This window comes from Plasmodium chabaudi (assembly GCF_900002335.3).
Source record: "Plasmodium chabaudi chabaudi strain AS genome assembly, chromosome: 12".
In the NCBI taxonomy this organism is placed as follows: Eukaryota; Apicomplexa; class Aconoidasida; order Haemosporida; family Plasmodiidae; genus Plasmodium; species Plasmodium chabaudi.
In genome coordinates, this window is record NC_030112.2 from 1217156 (window position 1) to 1236021 (window position 18866).

Genomic DNA, 18866 nt, shown 5'->3' on the forward strand with positions numbered 1-18866 from the left:
AATTATATGTATGCAAACTTTTAAATTTATTAATTATAAAAAAATATTTATTCATCGCGTTGAAACATTATGAAGGATAGGAAACAATGAGCATTGAATATATATGCATATATTGCATATACTTATAATACAAAAAGTAGCTAGTACCTCAAATCATATGTCTATTATAAGGCCATTTCATTTCATTCAAAATATTTTTAATTGTATAAAAAAATTCCAATAATGTTGACCCTTATTCTTAAATGTGGTAAAATGAGAAAAGGATAAAATTGTAATTATCCCCAAAAATATATTTTTAAAATGTTTAACGACCATATTTTTTTTATTAAAATGATATACTCTATGATATATGTTATACTAAATAAAAACATTTAGAAGATAATTTTTTTTGCGTATAGAAAGGAAAAGACAAAAACGCTGACCTTTATAAGCATTATACGTATGTAATTGTTTTAATACATATTTTGTATTTTTATAAAACTATAGTTTGGATATTTTCAGGTAGTCATTTCTCATTCATATATATGGCAATTTGTTGCATGCATGGTGGGTATATATATAGAGAGAGATACATAAAATGGTTATTCTTTTTTGTATATCATATGCGAAAATATAAACCTACAAAACTGACATAACTAATTCAGAGAAAACTTATAAACCTCTTATTCCGTTTACGATTATTGCCACTACGGTTGCTATATATATTTTTTATTTATAGCATGGTCATGTGTGAACTATATCTTTCAGCTAATAATAATAGAAATGTACATATATTAGTACAAGCATGTAAATATATAAAATTTCCATCATTTAAAAGGGATAATCCTCAGCCTCATTCTTCATATTAATTACAATTATTTTTTTTAATAATATATTCAATCTACATTATGAAAAAAATATGACAACAGTGAAAATTTATATCTACATATTTTCATATATATAAACTTAAAAATTAAAATATAAAGTTAACAACATATAATTAAATATTTTATTTAATATTTATTATATATTGTTTATCGAAACATATTTAATAAAACATGAAATGTATGAATATACCATTATTCGTAAATTGGAACCATAAATAAAAATATATGTAAAATATATATGCTGTATTATATATGCGTAGTATATACATACATTCGTGCACAATACGTTATATATTAACTACGTAAGCAAAAAAATTTTCTACCTCCCCCCAAAAAATATAAAACAATATAAACCCTAAAAACAAAAAAAAACTAGCTATTATATTTTGCTGATATATTAGTAATAATGATAAAGTATATACATACATAGGTATGTTGAAAATAAAAGTAAATAAATCAAAAATATTCGAAAAATTAAATAATAGAATATAACTGTGATAAAAAAATAAGTTAACATATGTAGGAAAAAATAGTAACAAATAAATATTTTTTAAATTAAGCAAATAACTTAAAAAAGAAACATCGAGGAAAAATAGAAAAAAAAAATACAAGTGTGGAATTAGGGAATTTAAACAAAGGAAGAAATTTAAGCTTATATAACTTCACGAACAGGTAAATCACATAACTGTAAATATATATAAATATATTTTTATTATTATATTCTTATAATTGTATTTATATATTCATGCTTTGGAAAAACTTATCACCATATGCTATAAAGTATTTAAAAAAAGGTTCCAATAACAACTTGATTATACAAATAACGAATATTATATGATAAATATATTTGTTATTTCTTTTTAATTATTTTTCTATTTTGTTCATAAATTTTTTGTATTTTTTTTTTTTTATCTACTATTATCCTAATTTTTTATGACTGATCAGCTTTTATTTTGGTTATTTTTTTTTTTTTTTTACCATGTTCAGATAAATTAAGATCTTCGTGAAAATAAAGTATAGCTTTATTCATATAGCGAAAAAACAAAAATATAGTGAATTAAATTAAAATTAAACACGTGAAATATACAATATTGCCAAAGCAAAATCGTATATGTGTTGTTGTTAAGGAGATTGGTAAAATAAATTTACGTGAACAAGCCTCAAGAGTTAATCGCATAGTTTTAGAGCAAACAAGTATAATATACACACCAATTTATATTTGTATATGTATGCAACTGTATACTCTAATATATATGAATAATGGTTAAAGTTGAAGAAAGCGAATTAAGCGACAAGGAACTTGTCGATTTTTTATCAGATGATAGTGATGATGGAAATGAAACTTTGTTAAATAAAAAATATGCAGGAAAAGAAGCCTTGATTACACTTGAAACAAAGTTTCCTAAAATCGTTACAATATTAGGTATACCAAAAGTAGAAGAAGAAAAACATAGTAGGTTAGCAGAAGTTTTAAAGAAATTATTTATAAGGCATTTAAGTGCCAAAATAAGTGATTCTTCAATAATGAATATAAAAATCCATATGCCAGTAGATGATGAAAAAAAAACAAAAGGAATATGCTTTGTTACATTTCATGATAGTTTTCAAGCAAATGAAGCAGTAAAGGTATTAAATAAATTAAAATTGGATGCAAAACATTTATTAACAGCATCCAAAATGGATGATATAGAAAATATAATAAATAGGGATGAGCGTGTAATGCCTATAAATGTTGTTGGTTTTACAAGAGAAAAAATCAGATGGTGGTTATATGATGAAAAATGTCGAGAACAATTTATTGTTCGATATGATAGTCATTTTGAAGTTCATTGGTTAGATCCTTTAGAAAAAGAACCACAATTAATTTATACTACATTTAAAAAGAATGCTCCGTTCTCAAGTGTCCAATGGAGTAACCAAGGGTCATACTTAGTCAGTTTTCATAACCCAGGTATTGCATTATGGGGTGGAGATAATTTTGAAAAATTAATAAGGCTACAACATAAAAGTGTTAAAGATATAAGTTTTTCACCAAATGAAAATTATGTACTAACTTGGGATGGTACTCCTGCTTCATTAAGAAATGAAAAATCTATTTGTATATGGAGAGTAATAACAGGAAAATTGCTTCGTTCTTTTATCACACCTGAATATAGTCCAAGAGAAAAAATATTTCCCCATTTTTTATGGAGCCCTGATGATAAATATATTGCATGTATAGGAAAACAAAAAGAAGTATATATATATGAATTACCATCTATGTTATTATTAGAAGATCATGAAAAAAAAAGAACTCCACTAAAATATTCAGTCGTTAAAGAGTTTGATTGGTCACCTGTAGATAATATAGTTGCAATTTGGATTCCAGAAACAAATAATACACCAGGAACTTTGATATTAGTAGAAATACCATCTAGAAAAGAATTAGTATCTAGAAAAATTTATGATGTTAGTCAAGCATCTATTCATTGGCAAAGTAAAGGAGATTATTTATGTCTTAAAACAACTATTGTAAAAAAAATTGGAAAAAAAGGAAAAAAAGAACATACACAATTAGAAATATTTAGAATGAGAGAAAAAAATATACCTGTAGATAATATACAAATCGAAGGAGTAAAAACAAAACAATTTCATTGGGAAGAATCAAATAGTAATAGATTTGCATTAATAGTAAGAGATGAAGCTACAAGTAGACAACAAATAAGATTTTATAAAATATTAAATAAAGGTGCTACAAGAAATGTAAAATGGACTAGTACATTTGATATAAATAATCAAATGAATTTTATGAAATGGTCACCACAAGGAACCTTTTTTATATTAGCTTCCTTACTATCAGAAGGAATGTTATATTTCTGTTTCTTAAATTCAAATGATGAAGTTGAAGTTATACATAAAGATGAACATTTGTTAGTAAATTCTGTTGCATGGAGTAATTGTGGTAGATACCTTGTTACATCTGTTTCGAATTTATCTGGTATATCAAGTTCTAATTATAAAGAAGAAAATAGTGAAACAGGTTTTTATATATGGACTTTTCAAGGTAGATGTTTAATGACTGTTAAAAAACCATCATTTTATCAATTCTTTTTTCGACCTCATCCAAAATCATTATTTAGTGATAAATTGAAAATTGATATAAAAAATAATCTAAAAGATTATTCTAAAAAATTCGATGTTATAGATGAAAAAATTAGAAACTCTAAAAAGAATCAATTAATTTCAGAAAGAAAAAATGTTGAAAATTCATTTAATGAAAAATTGGAGAAAATCACAAAATTATTTCAATCCTTTAAAGAATATGAACTGTTCAGAAGAAATTGGGAAACATTTGAAAGCCAATTTGAATGGGAAGAAAAAACAGTTGTCATCGAACATGTCCTTTCTGTTAAGCAGGAAATCTTCGCATAGATTTTCTTTCACATATTCATTTATAATTTGTGTGTGTTTGGATATAGAGATGATGTATATTTTACTGAGTTTTGAGAAGTTTGCTATATGCTGCTTCCTTTTTTTGCATCATTTATTATTGTCCTTTTTTCTTTTTTTTTTAACTTTTTATATTTCTTTACATGTAATAACGCTAATGTAAATTACCCACATAATAAAAAACTTTAATACATGAAATATTTTTAATTTTTAAAATAAATATGTGTATTTCCCTAACGAATGTGGGAATATGCCATATGCACGACATTTTCTGTTATACAAATTATATGCAAAGGTAGGTATACATTTAAAAAGGAGTTCATCTTTGACATATTTCTTTATCACCTCTTTCTAAATAATTTTGTGAGATACTTTGGAAATTCACCTACTTTTCGTTAAACTAGAATGTGCTACCCTTGTATAACCCACTTGGACATGAACTTGCCAAGATTATCGATACTTGCTGGTGGGTCGCCAGAGGTGCATAAATATTTGGCACCATCGGCAAGTTGCTGTATATTTTTGATAAGCTTAAAATTTTGGTCATACATTTTACGTATGGGCCCAATGATAGGATCTAATACTTTTGTAATTTCAAACAATAACAATTTTAAATTATTTATATGTGGCTTAATAAAGAATAGTAAACCATTATGATGTTTGTCTCCATTTCTATATAGCCAAATACTTTTTGGACGGGCAATTTGAATTCCGTATTTTTGTATACCAAGGATTCCTGGGGTAACTACTAAATTTTTTTCTTTTTTTTTTTTTTTTTTTCCTTTTTCGAATTGATTTATTCCAATAGGAGAGGAATATTGAGAAATAATATTTTCATTTTTTATATTTTTATGTATTTCTAAATTTTTAGACAAACAATTATCCATATCCTGTTCATTTAATTTGCGTTTTACCAATGCTTCGAATTTTTTTTTATGAGTCCCTGTATAAAAAGTTTGATCTGTTAAACGGTCAAATACGCTTGTGTATTGTTTGGTTGTTTTTTTTTCACATAGCCTATTATTGTTAATATTTTTTAGGTTGCTGTCTTCATTGTTTTCCTCATTATTTATAAAGTCAATTAAGAATATGTCTCTTGGACTTGAAAAATATTTTTGAATAGGTACAAACTTATTTTCTTCTATATCGGCAAATATTTCAGGGAATACCATTTTATTCCTATTGGGCTGTCTAACTCAGACAGGAATATGGAAAGTTTGACAAGGGCTATTAAAAATGTTTTATACTATATCGTGTTTTTTGTTAAAATTCAAATTAAATAAATTAATAAAATAGTAAAATAGTAAAAGTAATTAAGCACAAGCCAAATATATATGCTTCCCCATTTTTATATATTACTATTCAAAATGCTTTTACTTTTTATTTCAAAAATAAATGATCTGAAAATTATTATCATACCTTATTCGTTAAAAACAACATAGTTGTTTATTTCTCTTAATTTTTTTATTAAAAAGGTGTGAAAAGTATAATAGTGTATTTTTTTGCTAGGGAAAAATAATATGTTGAAATTAAATTTTGTTTAAAATAAATAAACATATATATTAATATATTCCTTTCAGTTTTTAGTTTCATCAATTGGGTGTACATACATGTAATGGCAAATGTATTTTAAATAAAAAATTGAAACAAAAGTAAAACAAAACAATGTCTAAATATTATAACACACATGCATATAAAAAAAATAAAGACGAAAAAATAGCTAAATTGTTCATATAAAAATGGTAGCATAAATGGATAATTAGTTTATTAGGGATAATATAAATATATTTATATTTTTTATATTTTTCATATTTTTCCCACTATTTTACTACTCTCAATGATATCTATAAATGATCAGAGGAGTGAAATATATTTTCGTGGTTAATAGACCCTTCAGTTATGACATTTATATTTCCTTTTATTCGAATATCTGGAAATATTAATGAATTAATTTTTTCTGAATGTTCAGAATTTTGTTCGATTTCTTCCCTGTACTGGCAATGTTTTAGCCAAGCGTTCATAAAATCAGCTGGTGGTAAAATTGTTTGCAAATAATATAAAAAGTTTTCATTCCACATTATTTCATTAAATTGTCTTTTTAATTCATATTCCTCACTTAATATTGAAGACATTTTTTTATCGGTTGTTGTATGTAGCTGTTTTACTAAATCTTCAAGAGCAGTATATACATTTTTTTCGGCTTCATTCATATTTAAGCTGACTTGTTCATGTAATTTATCGATTTTTTCAAGTAAATTATTTAAATTTTTTTTTCTTTCTTTAATAAAATTAGATGGCTTACTGCTATGTTGCATAATAGCATTATATGCCATTTTTAATGAAATTATGGTATCACTATTATTATTAAAATTGAACAAGTTTACATTTGATAAATCTTTGTGTGCATGACTACACATGCATAAGTTACATATAGGAATATGACAGACTGTACAAAACATATTAACTTCATTTTGTAAATGGATTTTACAATTTCCAAAATTTGATTGAGCTTCATTTAATGTTTTTCTTATGTGTTTTTTAACAAGTTTATTTTGAGAGTGAATAATGTTATCACATTTTTCGCATAATTTTACTTCATCCGATTCACAATAATATAAAGAAGGTGCATTACCACAATAGTCACATAAGGGAATAGAAAAAACTTCTTCAGCACTAGGGTCACATTCAAATTGTATCAAATAACGGGGAAGCAATTGAGAACTGTCATAAATTACATATTCATGATTAAATGTATAATAGGGTAAAACACCATAGGATGGCATTACATCACCACCTAAAGCTAAATTTATTTCCTTTTCATTATTATTATTTTCTTTATTTTTATAATGAATAGTTAAAGAATCAACTAAATTTGCACCGCCATTCTTTTCGCTATTCCCACAATGATTACTATTATTTTTTCCCTTTTTCTTGATAAATATACTATCATATTCCATAGGTAATATATCTCTATCATACGAGTTAACTTCATCTTCATTAACAGAAAGTGATAACCCAACCCCAACGTCACACACAAAAAATTCAAATATCCCTCTTTCACCTGATAATAAAATATTTTCACTTTGCTCCATAATTCTTTTTTTTAGTGACTTTTTACCTTCGTTAGACTCATTTTGTTCATATGTGAGTTCGTATGTATTGCTATGAGGGTTATCCTTATTAAGTGATATCAATGGAAATCCGGGTATGCTATATAAAATAAATAAATAAATAAATAAATATGAAATTGCCCATACATATATATGCACATACATGTTTGGATGTAAATATATTTGTGTTATACAGTTTTTATGAAATAATTTATATGCAAACGTACTTGAAATTTCCGATGGATAATTTTAACCCCTTCTTTGAAATGGAAAAACCTCGTACGCAAACATCTTGGATGGTATTATTCATATCCATTGAAGAAGTATCAATAAAACTTTTTAAAACAAGTTTCTCGAAATTTCGTTTTTTAAATTTGTTTACTACTTCGACTGGGGATATATTCCATGCTTGCACTAATTTTACTCGAGATGTCCTGGCATTCATTTGCAAAAAATATTCTAGTGTTAGCCATTCTTCTGAATCCCTAAAAATTTGTGTTAAATTATTGTCCAAAATATTTATGTCTGTTCCTAACGGATTATAAGTCATTGTTACCCTAAAACTTAGTTCTTCATTTAATAGGTGAATTTGCTTAGTAAAGACGTCTAAATAAATATGTATACTAAGTGAATATGTTTGTTTTTCTGACTGTATTAAAGGTATTATTACAATTTTATGCAAATCATTGTTTATTTTTAATAACTTGCATTCTGTTACTAAGGATACACAAATAAAATGCCCATACGTGATGATAATATTTTTTTTACTTAAAAACGCAAACGGAATACAAAAAAAATAATGAAAAAAAATACATAAATTAATATAAACAATTTTTACAATTTATTTCTTCACTGTGTAATTAAATATAAATATAATTGTAAAAAAATGTTTTTACAATATTATGTGTATATTTTCACAAATATCAAACTAACTTGAAATGGTGTAATAGTAAAAGAACAAGTCTTATGTATAATTTTATATGATATAAATAGCTAGTTATAATTAGCTAAAAATTTTAGTAAAAATCTGCCTGAACAAAAAAAAAAAAAAAAAAAAAATCACATATTATTATTACCACATTTTACAATATAGCTATATTTTTTAAGGTATATTATTCGTCTTAAATAGATAAAAGTATAATATTTTTAGAATAAATTAAAAAAACGATAAATATATATGTAAGGTCTCTTTTAATATAATTTTAAAAATATAAAAATTGTGTTAATTCTTTATTTAGGGGTTGCATGGAATTCCGCTTTGAGATTTTCATCTATGCACATAAATACTGCATAAAATGCACGTGTTTATAATATGTAAATTTACTAGGAATATAATTATTTTTACATAAAAATAATGGAAAATAGAAATAATAAACAATAAATAAAACAAATAAATAAAAATATAATTATAATAATAATGAATAAATAATAACAGATAAATAAAATGTAAAATAAATAAATTTCTCCTCCTTTATGTTGCATTGTTTATTCCCTTAATCAAAGGTATTTCAAAACAATATAATTACGTTTTCCATCTAAACGTGGGAATTATAGGATGACGAGACATAGTAAAAATAATACAGCAAATCCCATATTTACATATCATGAAAGGAAAAAGGTCAAAGGTATAAACAAATTGAAAAGAAACTGAATGTAGAAAATAACAGTTGCCACGTTTTTATAATATACACGATGGGAGTAATTCTTACATATATATATATAGTTATAGCTATAGACGTTTATGCTCTATAAATATGGAAAACATAATTAATAATGCTACTTTATTTCATTGCCACATTTTCTTTTTTTTAAGATGCTGGAACTCTCAAAGAGAGATTAGGAAAAGACTCGATGCGAAAGTTCGAGCAATGCTGGATTTGCTTGAGAACTTCCGAAACTCCTGTTAGTACCCCTTATGGTCATATATTTTGTAAAATATGCATAGTTAATAATTTTTTAGCGCAAAAAAAAGAATATTCTAAAAAAAAAAAGGAATATGAAAATTATATTAAAGATATGGACCGAAAAAAAAAAGAGGAAGCACTTCATATGAGAGAAAAGGAAAAAATGAAATTTTTGGATGACCTTGAAAATGTTCATGAAAATGTTAAGGTACAATTGAAAATTTGATAATGCACACATGGCTAGTTAAAAATGTGGAAAACGCAGTTATAAAGTTTTCGGCGTGAAATATTTAAACAAATGAGCCAAATTATTGCTTTATTTTATATTTTTTATTTATTTGAAGAAAACGGATGAACGAAAAACGGGTGTAGATATATCTAGTAACTTTTGGATAGCTGGTAATGCAAAAGTAAAGAAAGATATCGATAAAAAATTAAAACCACCATCCAATAAATTAGTATGTCCAATTAGTGGGAAGCCCATAAAAATGAGTGAACTAATTACTATTAATCCTGAGGTTATTGATCAAAATGATACCATAAATGGAAAGTAAGTTTTGCTATTATATTTCTATATGATAAAATAAGATAGTGGTGAACAGGTTTTAGTACCTCGAAATGTTAACACGACTTATGTACATATAAAAATGGCATGACAATTTTTTTTATTTTGATAGTTGGGTTTGCTCATTTTCAAAAAAGAACATAGACCATAATAAAGCAGTTCTCATAAAAAAAACAGGACAAATAATTATAAAAGTAAATATTAAAATAGATGGATACTTTATAAATATCATATTTTTATTAAACATAATAAAACAAATATATCCATAATGAAAATCATAATATGTATCATTGGCAACTAATTTGCGTATTTACCTTTTCTTTTATGTAGTCTGTTTTTGAAAAATTCATTTATGGGAAAAAAAATTCATTAGAAATAGAGGTTGGGGATGAAGATTTTATTAACCTACAACCAGGAGGAACAGGTATCGTATTTTATTTTGTCAATTTGTATATCCATATTTTTATTTTTCCAAAATTGTAGGATGCACTAGTTGTGTGTGTTTTTAAAAAAGGCAATGATAGCAAATTTTAGAAATGAATGAGCAAGAACATGAACAAATATGTGCATACCATTCATAACAAAATGGCTATTCCCTATTTATTTGTATTTACAATTTTATTTTTTTCTTTCAGCTTTCTGTACCCACAACAATGTTCAAAACAGCATGTATCGAGAGGTTCTTCTCTAGCTAGACGAAATGCAAAGCAGAGAAAAAATATACTAAGACAATTCTATTTGCTTCTAACCTTTTCATGTGATGTTACTTTTATTTTTTTGTTTGATTAAATTCCACTTTTGGAATTCCATAATTTAAACCTGTTTAATGATATTCAAACATTTGTCATAAGCATTATATTTTTTTAAATAAAAACATTCTTACTTTTCTTAATTATTTAATATTTTTGATATAATATGTAAAATAAATAAATAATAGTAAAGAATATGATAAAGTGATAATGTCATAATAAATTTCTCTTTGAATAAAAAAAAAAAGATTATATAGGGTTACACATTTCCATTTTTTAGCTACAAAATTTTGTGATATATATTTATAAATTATTTTATTTGTTCATTTCCTATTCCTTTAAAGAGTATAAAATAAATATAATAATATTAGCCAAATTTAATTATGTATTATAATACGTAGTGGTGATCATTTCGTATGTTTTTCCTGACTATCCATCCATTTACGGTGAACTATTCAGCAATACTTTACAAGGATTGCATATGTTTATTATGTACAATGTAAACATAATAAATATGCAAAAGTAGAAAATTGTTTATTTTTTATAAACTTATTATAATTCTATTTTTCAAAACTGTTTGTAATTTTTTATATTTTGAAATGTAGCATTTATAATGAAATAAATAAATAAAATTTTTTTTTGGTGTTTGTTCATTCTTCTGTTTTCATAAAAAAAAATAAAAATAAAAAATAGTAAATAAAAATGAAATGATTTGAAATATAAACTATTCCAATGTTGAGAAAAACGAAAGAGAGGATATGTTTCAATTGATCAAATTCAAAGGGGTATATTACAAATATATAATATTTTTGTTGCTGAGTTTATTTATTTCAAGAGTAAAGACATATAAAATAAAAAAATGGAATGGCTTGTGGGAAAATTATTATTATGAACCTTGTTTAGGCGTTAAATTAGAAAAAAGTAACTATCTCTTTTTACAAAATAAACAGAATTGTGTAGTACATAATAAATATAATGAACATGTGGAAGCAAAAAGAAATAACTTTGTAAAACCCAGGGTGAAAAAAAATATTCTTTTTGTAGGGACACCCACTTTAGCACACCATTCTTATAGTAATAGAAAAGGCTGGAGACAATCCGAAAAAGTAAATAAACGCCATCCTCGTTTTCATTCCTCTCTGTTTGCGACACAACAAGGTGATAATGGCGAAGGGAAAGAAAGCAGCCAATTAGGTAGCGAAGAAAAAGGAGGAAGCCAATTAGGTAGCGAAGAAAAAGGAGGAAGCCAAACAAGCCCCAACACAAGGAGTAGTAAAAAAAAGAATTACAAATTTATGTCATGGAATAATAAAAATGAAATAAACAATTTTGATGTCGAAAAATATGATTTAATAAATAGTGGAGATGATACAGAAAAATATCATTCCTCATTTTTTACATCAATAAAAAATAAAAAAGAAAAAAATGTGGATGCACATCATTTAAATATTAAAATAAATAAAGAACTAGTAAATACATTATCTGTAGAAGAATTATTAAATGTTCTTTCAAAATATGAAGATAATAAAACAGAAAGTAGCACACCAAATGGACAAGTAGATATTCCAAAAAACACAACATTCAACGAAGTAAACATTGTTACAGCGTATCATAGAATTGCAAAACATATTAAAAATAAAAATTATATGCTCAAAGAAAATACGAAAGATAATAATGAAATGGACGATTTTTTCGACCCTATAACATTCAGCTTGTTTGAAAATTATTCAAACGTAGCGGACGAAAAGGCCGACGAAAAGGCCGACGAAAAGGCAGACGAAAATACACCTGACCAAAATAATAGCAAACATGTGCTGCCTAACAAAATGGAAGATAAAACCTTTTCAAACATAAATTACAACAACCATTCCTCTTTATGTAATATAGATATATATAAAAATTTATATGGCTTGTTGAAGGACAAACTGAATAATAATACATCTATAGCACCTAAGCATGTAGCAAATATTGCATGGGCTTCCACTATAATAGCAAATGATGATATATATATATGGAATAATATAAAAAAACAGTTTTATGAAAATATACAAAATTTTAAAGCACAAGAAGTATCAATTATTATATGGTCCTTTAGTGCATCCAAAAATAAACTTATTCAAAATAAAGATGAATTTATATTATTATTTAATTGTATAAAAAAATATATAGATGAAAATAAATTTAAAGCTCAAGAGTTTAGTAATATCATATGGTCTTTTGCTATTTCAAAATATGCAAACTTTGATTTATTAATTATATTATATAATTATGCTTTAAAAATATTTGGAAAATTATTTATGAAAGACATAGCAACCATTTTATATAGCTTATCTATATTTGCTACAGACACAATAAATCAAAAAATAATTAATACTATTAAAAATCGACATTTTGAAGAATATGGAATTAAAAATGATTATTTGACAATACATAAAGAAGGACCTCAAAATAATAACGAATTAAAAAAAAATGAAAATAATTTTACTTCCACTTTTTGCTATTTTAATCAAATACCACAAAATCAGAACACAGTTTCATCTGAAAATTTAATTATTGATTCAGCTGATAATGGAGGCACATCAAATTGTTATAACAAATTAAGTGATGATAAAAAGTATGTTTTTTTTTTACTTTTTGAAAATTTTTTAATTTATTCTTTAAAAAAAATACAAAATGAAAGAGAAAAAGTGAATATGAGAACTTGGGCAAATATTTTCTGGTCCTGTGCAAATGTTGGATTAGGACTCTACAATGATTCACCTTCTAATCATAACCTTAAATATTACAAATACATATCGAAGGATATTCCTACTTCACAAGATGTGACTTTGCATGATGACACGATTGAGTTTGAAAAGGAATCCGATTCGATGTATAACATATTGACACAAGATAAGTTACAAAATTCAAACATTGAAATAGATCTAAAGCCATATGTGCATGTTATCGAAAATGATTATGTATTTCCACTAACATCGGATGTAGAGAATAGATATTCAAATTATATAAAAACAGAAATGGATGTAAAACAATATGGAATAAACGTAAATCTGGATCTCTTTAATCAGGCTGAAAATGTGATTGGTCCTGCTAAGGTAGATAAAGAAGAGAGTGCTATCACTGACTCTGTTCCACAAAATGAAGGCGAAAAGGAAACTAATACTAACGACTGCGTAAATAACAATGGGAAGGACGAAATTGACTGCTCTGCATTTTTAAAATCGCTGGACGCACAAAAAAACGACACTATTTATAACCAAACGAATAAAAGTAATATTGTTTTTAAGTTAGTCGAAAATTTTGAATATAATTTAAATCAAAAAATAATTAAGTGGTCAAGATGTGAAATTCAATCTATTACTAATATATTATGGAGTTTATCTATTTTAAATATATTTTCAAAAAAAATAATCGAAGATGGATTATATGAATGTAATAAAAGGTTTATAAAGTATGGTAAAAGAAAAAATTATAATAAAATTCAATACTTTATTTCACAATTACATCAGTCACAATTATATCAAGTTGCCTTTTCCTATGCCATTTACCTATTAAATGAAGAGAAGAATGGAATGAAAAAAAGTACAAATGCAAGTACAACGATAAAAAAAACTCTTTACAACATTTTTGAAAAATATTTTAAGATCTCTATTAATACTCTCAATATATGGAAAAAGCAATTGGCTAGAAATCAGAGAAAAGAGGAAAAACAACACATTTCTTCGTCGGTGCATAAAAAAATATCAAACGACCTTAAGTACCTTAATATTTTTCATTACAACGAGTACTTTATCCTGGACTCGATTCTAGTGGACGCATACATCCCCCACGCTATGGTAATGCTTGCTCGGTTTGTTCGTTTTGTTCGTTTTGTTCGTTTTGCTCGTGTTACTTCCTTTTTTCATATCAATTTTCCACATATTTTCCGCATATTTTCCACCATTTCAGACGGCGATCGAAATTGACGGCCCAAGCCATTTTATTCAGAGAGGGGCCTCAATTGTGTACAATCCAAACACACTATTTAAGAAGAGACTGCTGAGAGCTCTCGGTTTTGTTGTTGTTTCGATTTCAATAACGGACCATACATTTGTTTTTAGTGCACTAAACACAATAAATTTTATTAAAAAAATTCTAGCAAAAATTAATTATAATAAAACATAATTCAACATTTTAAGAAAATTTATTATTATATAAACTTAGAGAAATATATACATATTATTACACACACCGAAAATGAGAAATTTTATATGGTCCCCAAAATTGTCAACTTTAAAAATGTGTGCAACGATTAATTTGGCGTTGCACTTGTTCGTATACTACTCTGCTATTTTGCTGCTTTGCTATTTTTTATTTTATTTTTTTTATTTTTTATTTTTTTGTTTTAAAGTGTAAAACTACAGCGGTGGCTGTCCTACTGCGGACACCGCATCCTTCTTCAATTCTTTCGCATTAAAAATAATAAAGATAAACATAACAAAGCAGTTAGAAAATGTCAATTAGCATAATCGCTACTTGCTTTGTTTTACCATTTTAGTCGCTTTAAATTTGTTTGCATAATTATTCGAAAAAAAAACCAAGGGCAACCAATTTACAGAACAAAAAATAAACTCAAAAAGATGGACAATTCATCATGTTAGTAAATAGCTAATATACAAAGTATACATATTTATGTATGCCTTTTTAATTTTTCGTATTATTCAATAAAGTAGTTTATAAAAAATAGTTATATATGTGGATTTACAATTTTGACACAACATATTTGTTTGTCTATTCTCATAGTTTTCATAAAAATTATAAAAAAACAAGAATGGTCTAAAAAATTTTATTTTTATAAATATTTATTAAAAAAAAAAAAAAAAAATTCTTTAAACAGAAACAAAAAATGAAATATAACGGTAGTATTATTGCTATATATGTAGTACAAATATGTAAGTATTTTTCAACATTTTCAACATTTTCAGCATTTTCAACATTTTCAACACTTTCAAAGAAGTTCAGTCCTTTCGGTGAGATACAACATGCTTGAAGAGCAATTTTGGGATTTCGAGCATATCAACTTCATCTTTTTCTAAAACTTGTTTTAACTTATTATCAGGGATAATTTTTCTTTTCATATCTGGGTTTTGTAAATTATTGTCCTTAATATATTTCCATGCATATTTCAAAACAAAAACTCTTGATGCTGTGTCTGTATTTATAAATTCTTTTAAAGGGCTTTTAATTTCACATTCAATTTGTAAACCATTAGGTTTTTTTTCTTTCCCACTTTCACTACTTTTATCAGTTGTCCCATAATTGTATTTTGCCATAAATCTGTTTAAGGGTGAAAATGATTCATACCCAATAATCTTATTTTTCGAATTAAATAATTTTACCCTAATACTATTCATTTTTGTATGCTTTTAAATATTCCTATATATATAATGTGTAGTGTGTGCACGAATATAAAAAGTATAACCTTTTTTTTTGTGAATATTTTATTTTTTTTTGTAATTATTTCAAATAATACATAATAAATATCTTACTATTTTATATGTTAACGAAAAATCGGAAAAAGAAAAGTAAAAAAATTTTTTAAATATATTTAAATATATGAATAATAATGAAAAAAAGTAATATATTCCTACACATATGTATAATAATTTTTTTTGGAAGGGGGAATATCAATTTTATTCCCATTGAGGATATACAAAAAATGTATATATACGCTTATGAGAAAAAAGTAAAATATATTTTTAAAAATACTACCCCGTTTTTTTTTCATATATATTAAGTACACCATATGTTTGTATATTAACATGTTTATTTTTCAATTTATTTTTCATTTTATTTTTCATTTTATTTTTTACTTTATTTTTCAGACGGTCATACTTTTAATTATTACATACGCATGGTATTTTCACAGTATTCATGCAAATAAATAAAAATAAAAAAATAAACAAATAAATAGGAAACGAAATATGTGTGTGATATTTTTACCTTGTTTATATCTTGTATTTTTTTAAAAAATTATTTAAAGTTGTATAATTATCAAGTCTGTTTTATTATATATTAAACATTTACGATTTAATATTTTTCAGCATATTTATACGATATTAAAAAAAAAAACATGAATATGTATGTAACATTTTTACGTGTAAAAAAAGGAAAAATGTAAACTCATGCATATGCATACATAAGTAGGCATACATAAATAGGCATACATAAGTAGGCATACATAAGTAGGTATATACAGAATGGGAGAAACCCATTTTGATAGTTTAAAGTTAGTATGCCCCTAACATTATCAACCTGGGCAGCTTAACAGATGGGAAAAATGCAGATATCATGGTTTTCTTATGTATTCCCATCCAATCTGGGGTCTATAGTTATTTTTTGCTTGACTTTCTTTTTACACAGAAGTCTATTTTGATAATCATAAAAATGGGAGGAGTATTGGACATGGCATTTTCTTATATGCATATAATGTGTGTAGCGAATTTCAACCTAATCCTTTTTTAAGTCTAGCAATGTAGTATTTATTCCTAAATTATCAATAATATAAATTTCTGCTTGATCTCCTGTATATATATCTCTTTCTGTTGCTGATGTCATAGCATCTTTAACAAAATTAATATCATCTCCTAAATTAAAATCCATATTTTTAATTAATTGATTTTTTTGTTCAACCCTATTATCTAGTATGGGCAATATAAGAGAGGAACCACTACCTGTACATGCATGTGTTGATTGATAATATGAACCGATAGCATCATAACTATACAATACCCCTTTTCCATTTTCATCTATCCCAGCTAATATATTAAAAGTATAGTAAGGGAAAAATCGTCGGCTATATAATGTGACACATAATAATTTGGCAATCACATGAACACTAGGATAATGTGAGTGTTCTAAATAAAATAATTGAATTTTTTTCTGTAAATGGTGGAAAAATTAGGAAATAAATTACAGCAATAATAATAATAGTTCTACAATAAGCACATGTAAGCATAGCCTATACATGTTTTCTTAGTTTTTTTGAATAACAAACCTGTAATAGGGAGTGCAGTGTTTTTATATCTGATTGCATTCCAGATGACCCAATAATACACTTATCAGTTCTGCATAAAAAATAAAAATATATATATAAATGTTTAAGTAATATATTTTATATGATATATTAGGAACACACTACTATAAACAAACACAGCATTATGAATGCATAATTTTTTTTTACATTTTGGATATCTTGGGGCAGTTTCTTGTGTATATGGAATAAGACAATGACAAACGAGTATCTCCAGCCAAAATTACATAATCCTTTCCTGTTAAGCCAATAACAGTTCTGTCAAAAAAAAAATGATGTTTTGATTATACACTACATATATTCATCTATTACTTATAAAAATATGAGCACATAATTATGTTAGTAGCATAAATATTTTCGTATGGGCTTTCTAAAGGTTTCATTCCTTTTTTTTTTTTATAAAATATATTTACTTATAAGTATTTCATTTTTTTTTTGTTTCTTACCCCCCATTGTCAACATATGGATTCCACCTTTTAGAAGGTCGAGCATGCTCTATTGGGGCTTCATTTTCTTCTGCTTTTTTTTTTTCAACTAAATTATTATTTAATTGTAAAATTTCCATTTTTTTTACAAAAATAATGTGACTAATATTATAGAAGAAAATACAGTATTTATAAACAGTAGTATTGTGCTTCTCTTACTTTATAATCAATTATAAAAAAAGATTGAGAACAACAAAAAAGTGTTATAAATATAAATAATAAATAATAGATAATAGCAAAGGTATGTGTTATTATTACATTAATTTAATTATATGTATAAGCCATACTATAATTTTACAATTTTTTTATTTTTAGTTTTTACATTTGAGAAAGCCCCCATTTTATATGCACAAATATGTTATGCGTATAATTACATCATATATATTATGCCTAAATAATAATACTATATATTATGCAATTTTTTTCTTTCATTTTTTAGAAAAAACAGTAACACTTATCTTATTTATAATAACAAAAAAATAAACATACAATTGCACACATAATCATAATATATAAAATATAGTATTATTATATTTTCCTAACTTTTGAAGAAAATGTACTATATTTTTTTTTTTTTTTTTCCTTCCCATTTTTAACTATTTATTCAGGGTTTTATTTGATACATTTTGTCATGCTTTTCCCACATACCTTTTATTATTTATTTTTATAATACCTAATTATAAAGA

At 25.2% G+C, this 18866-nt stretch overlaps 7 protein-coding genes across 7 annotated transcripts; 3 read left to right on the top strand and 4 right to left on the bottom strand.

Annotated features, from left to right (window-relative positions):
* Positions 1 to 2126: 2126 nt before the first annotated feature.
* On the top strand, positions 2127 to 4277 carry PCHAS_1233100 (eukaryotic translation initiation factor 3 subunit B, putative; the record flags this gene model as incomplete). Its single annotated transcript, XM_736769.2, has 1 exon — positions 2127 to 4277. The coding sequence occupies one exon, from the start codon at positions 2127 to 2129 to the stop codon at positions 4275 to 4277; it is 2151 nt and encodes a 716-aa protein (XP_741862.2).
* Positions 4278 to 4705: 428 nt separating this feature from the next.
* Positions 4706 to 5467, bottom strand: PCHAS_1233200 (apicortin, putative; the record flags this gene model as incomplete). Its single annotated transcript, XM_016798961.1, has 1 exon — positions 4706 to 5467. The coding sequence occupies one exon, from the start codon at positions 5465 to 5467 to the stop codon at positions 4706 to 4708; it is 762 nt and encodes a 253-aa protein (XP_016654315.1).
* A 672-nt stretch (positions 5468 to 6139) lies between these two features.
* Positions 6140 to 7955, bottom strand: PCHAS_1233300 (zinc finger protein, putative; the record flags this gene model as incomplete). Its single annotated transcript, XM_741129.2, has 2 exons — positions 6140 to 7505; positions 7633 to 7955. 2 exons carry the CDS (start codon positions 7953 to 7955, stop codon positions 6140 to 6142), a joined length of 1689 nt encoding a protein of 562 aa, XP_746222.2.
* A 1005-nt stretch (positions 7956 to 8960) lies between these two features.
* PCHAS_1233400 (NOSIP domain-containing protein, putative) lies at positions 8961 to 10565 on the top strand (the record flags this gene model as incomplete). Its single annotated transcript, XM_016798963.1, has 6 exons — positions 8961 to 9030; positions 9219 to 9517; positions 9654 to 9859; positions 9987 to 10068; positions 10205 to 10298; positions 10510 to 10565. The coding sequence occupies 6 exons, from the start codon at positions 8961 to 8963 to the stop codon at positions 10563 to 10565; spliced, it is 807 nt and encodes a 268-aa protein (XP_016654316.1).
* Positions 10566 to 11381: 816 nt separating this feature from the next.
* PCHAS_1233500 (protein AMR2, putative) lies at positions 11382 to 14787 on the top strand (the record flags this gene model as incomplete). Its single annotated transcript, XM_016798964.1, has 2 exons — positions 11382 to 14459; positions 14572 to 14787. The coding sequence occupies 2 exons, from the start codon at positions 11382 to 11384 to the stop codon at positions 14785 to 14787; spliced, it is 3294 nt and encodes a 1097-aa protein (XP_016654317.1).
* Positions 14788 to 15620: 833 nt separating this feature from the next.
* Positions 15621 to 16016, bottom strand: PCHAS_1233600 (SWIB/MDM2 domain-containing protein, putative; the record flags this gene model as incomplete). The annotated part of the gene is made up of 1 exon (XM_016798965.1): positions 15621 to 16016. The coding sequence occupies one exon, from the start codon at positions 16014 to 16016 to the stop codon at positions 15621 to 15623; it is 396 nt and encodes a 131-aa protein (XP_016654318.1).
* Positions 16017 to 17112: 1096 nt separating this feature from the next.
* PCHAS_1233700 (proteasome subunit beta type-1, putative) lies at positions 17113 to 18260 on the bottom strand (the record flags this gene model as incomplete). The annotated part of the gene is made up of 4 exons (XM_016798966.1): positions 17113 to 17544; positions 17660 to 17729; positions 17846 to 17953; positions 18142 to 18260. The coding sequence occupies 4 exons, from the start codon at positions 18258 to 18260 to the stop codon at positions 17113 to 17115; spliced, it is 729 nt and encodes a 242-aa protein (XP_016654319.1).
* Between the last annotated feature and the right edge of the window lie 606 nt (positions 18261 to 18866).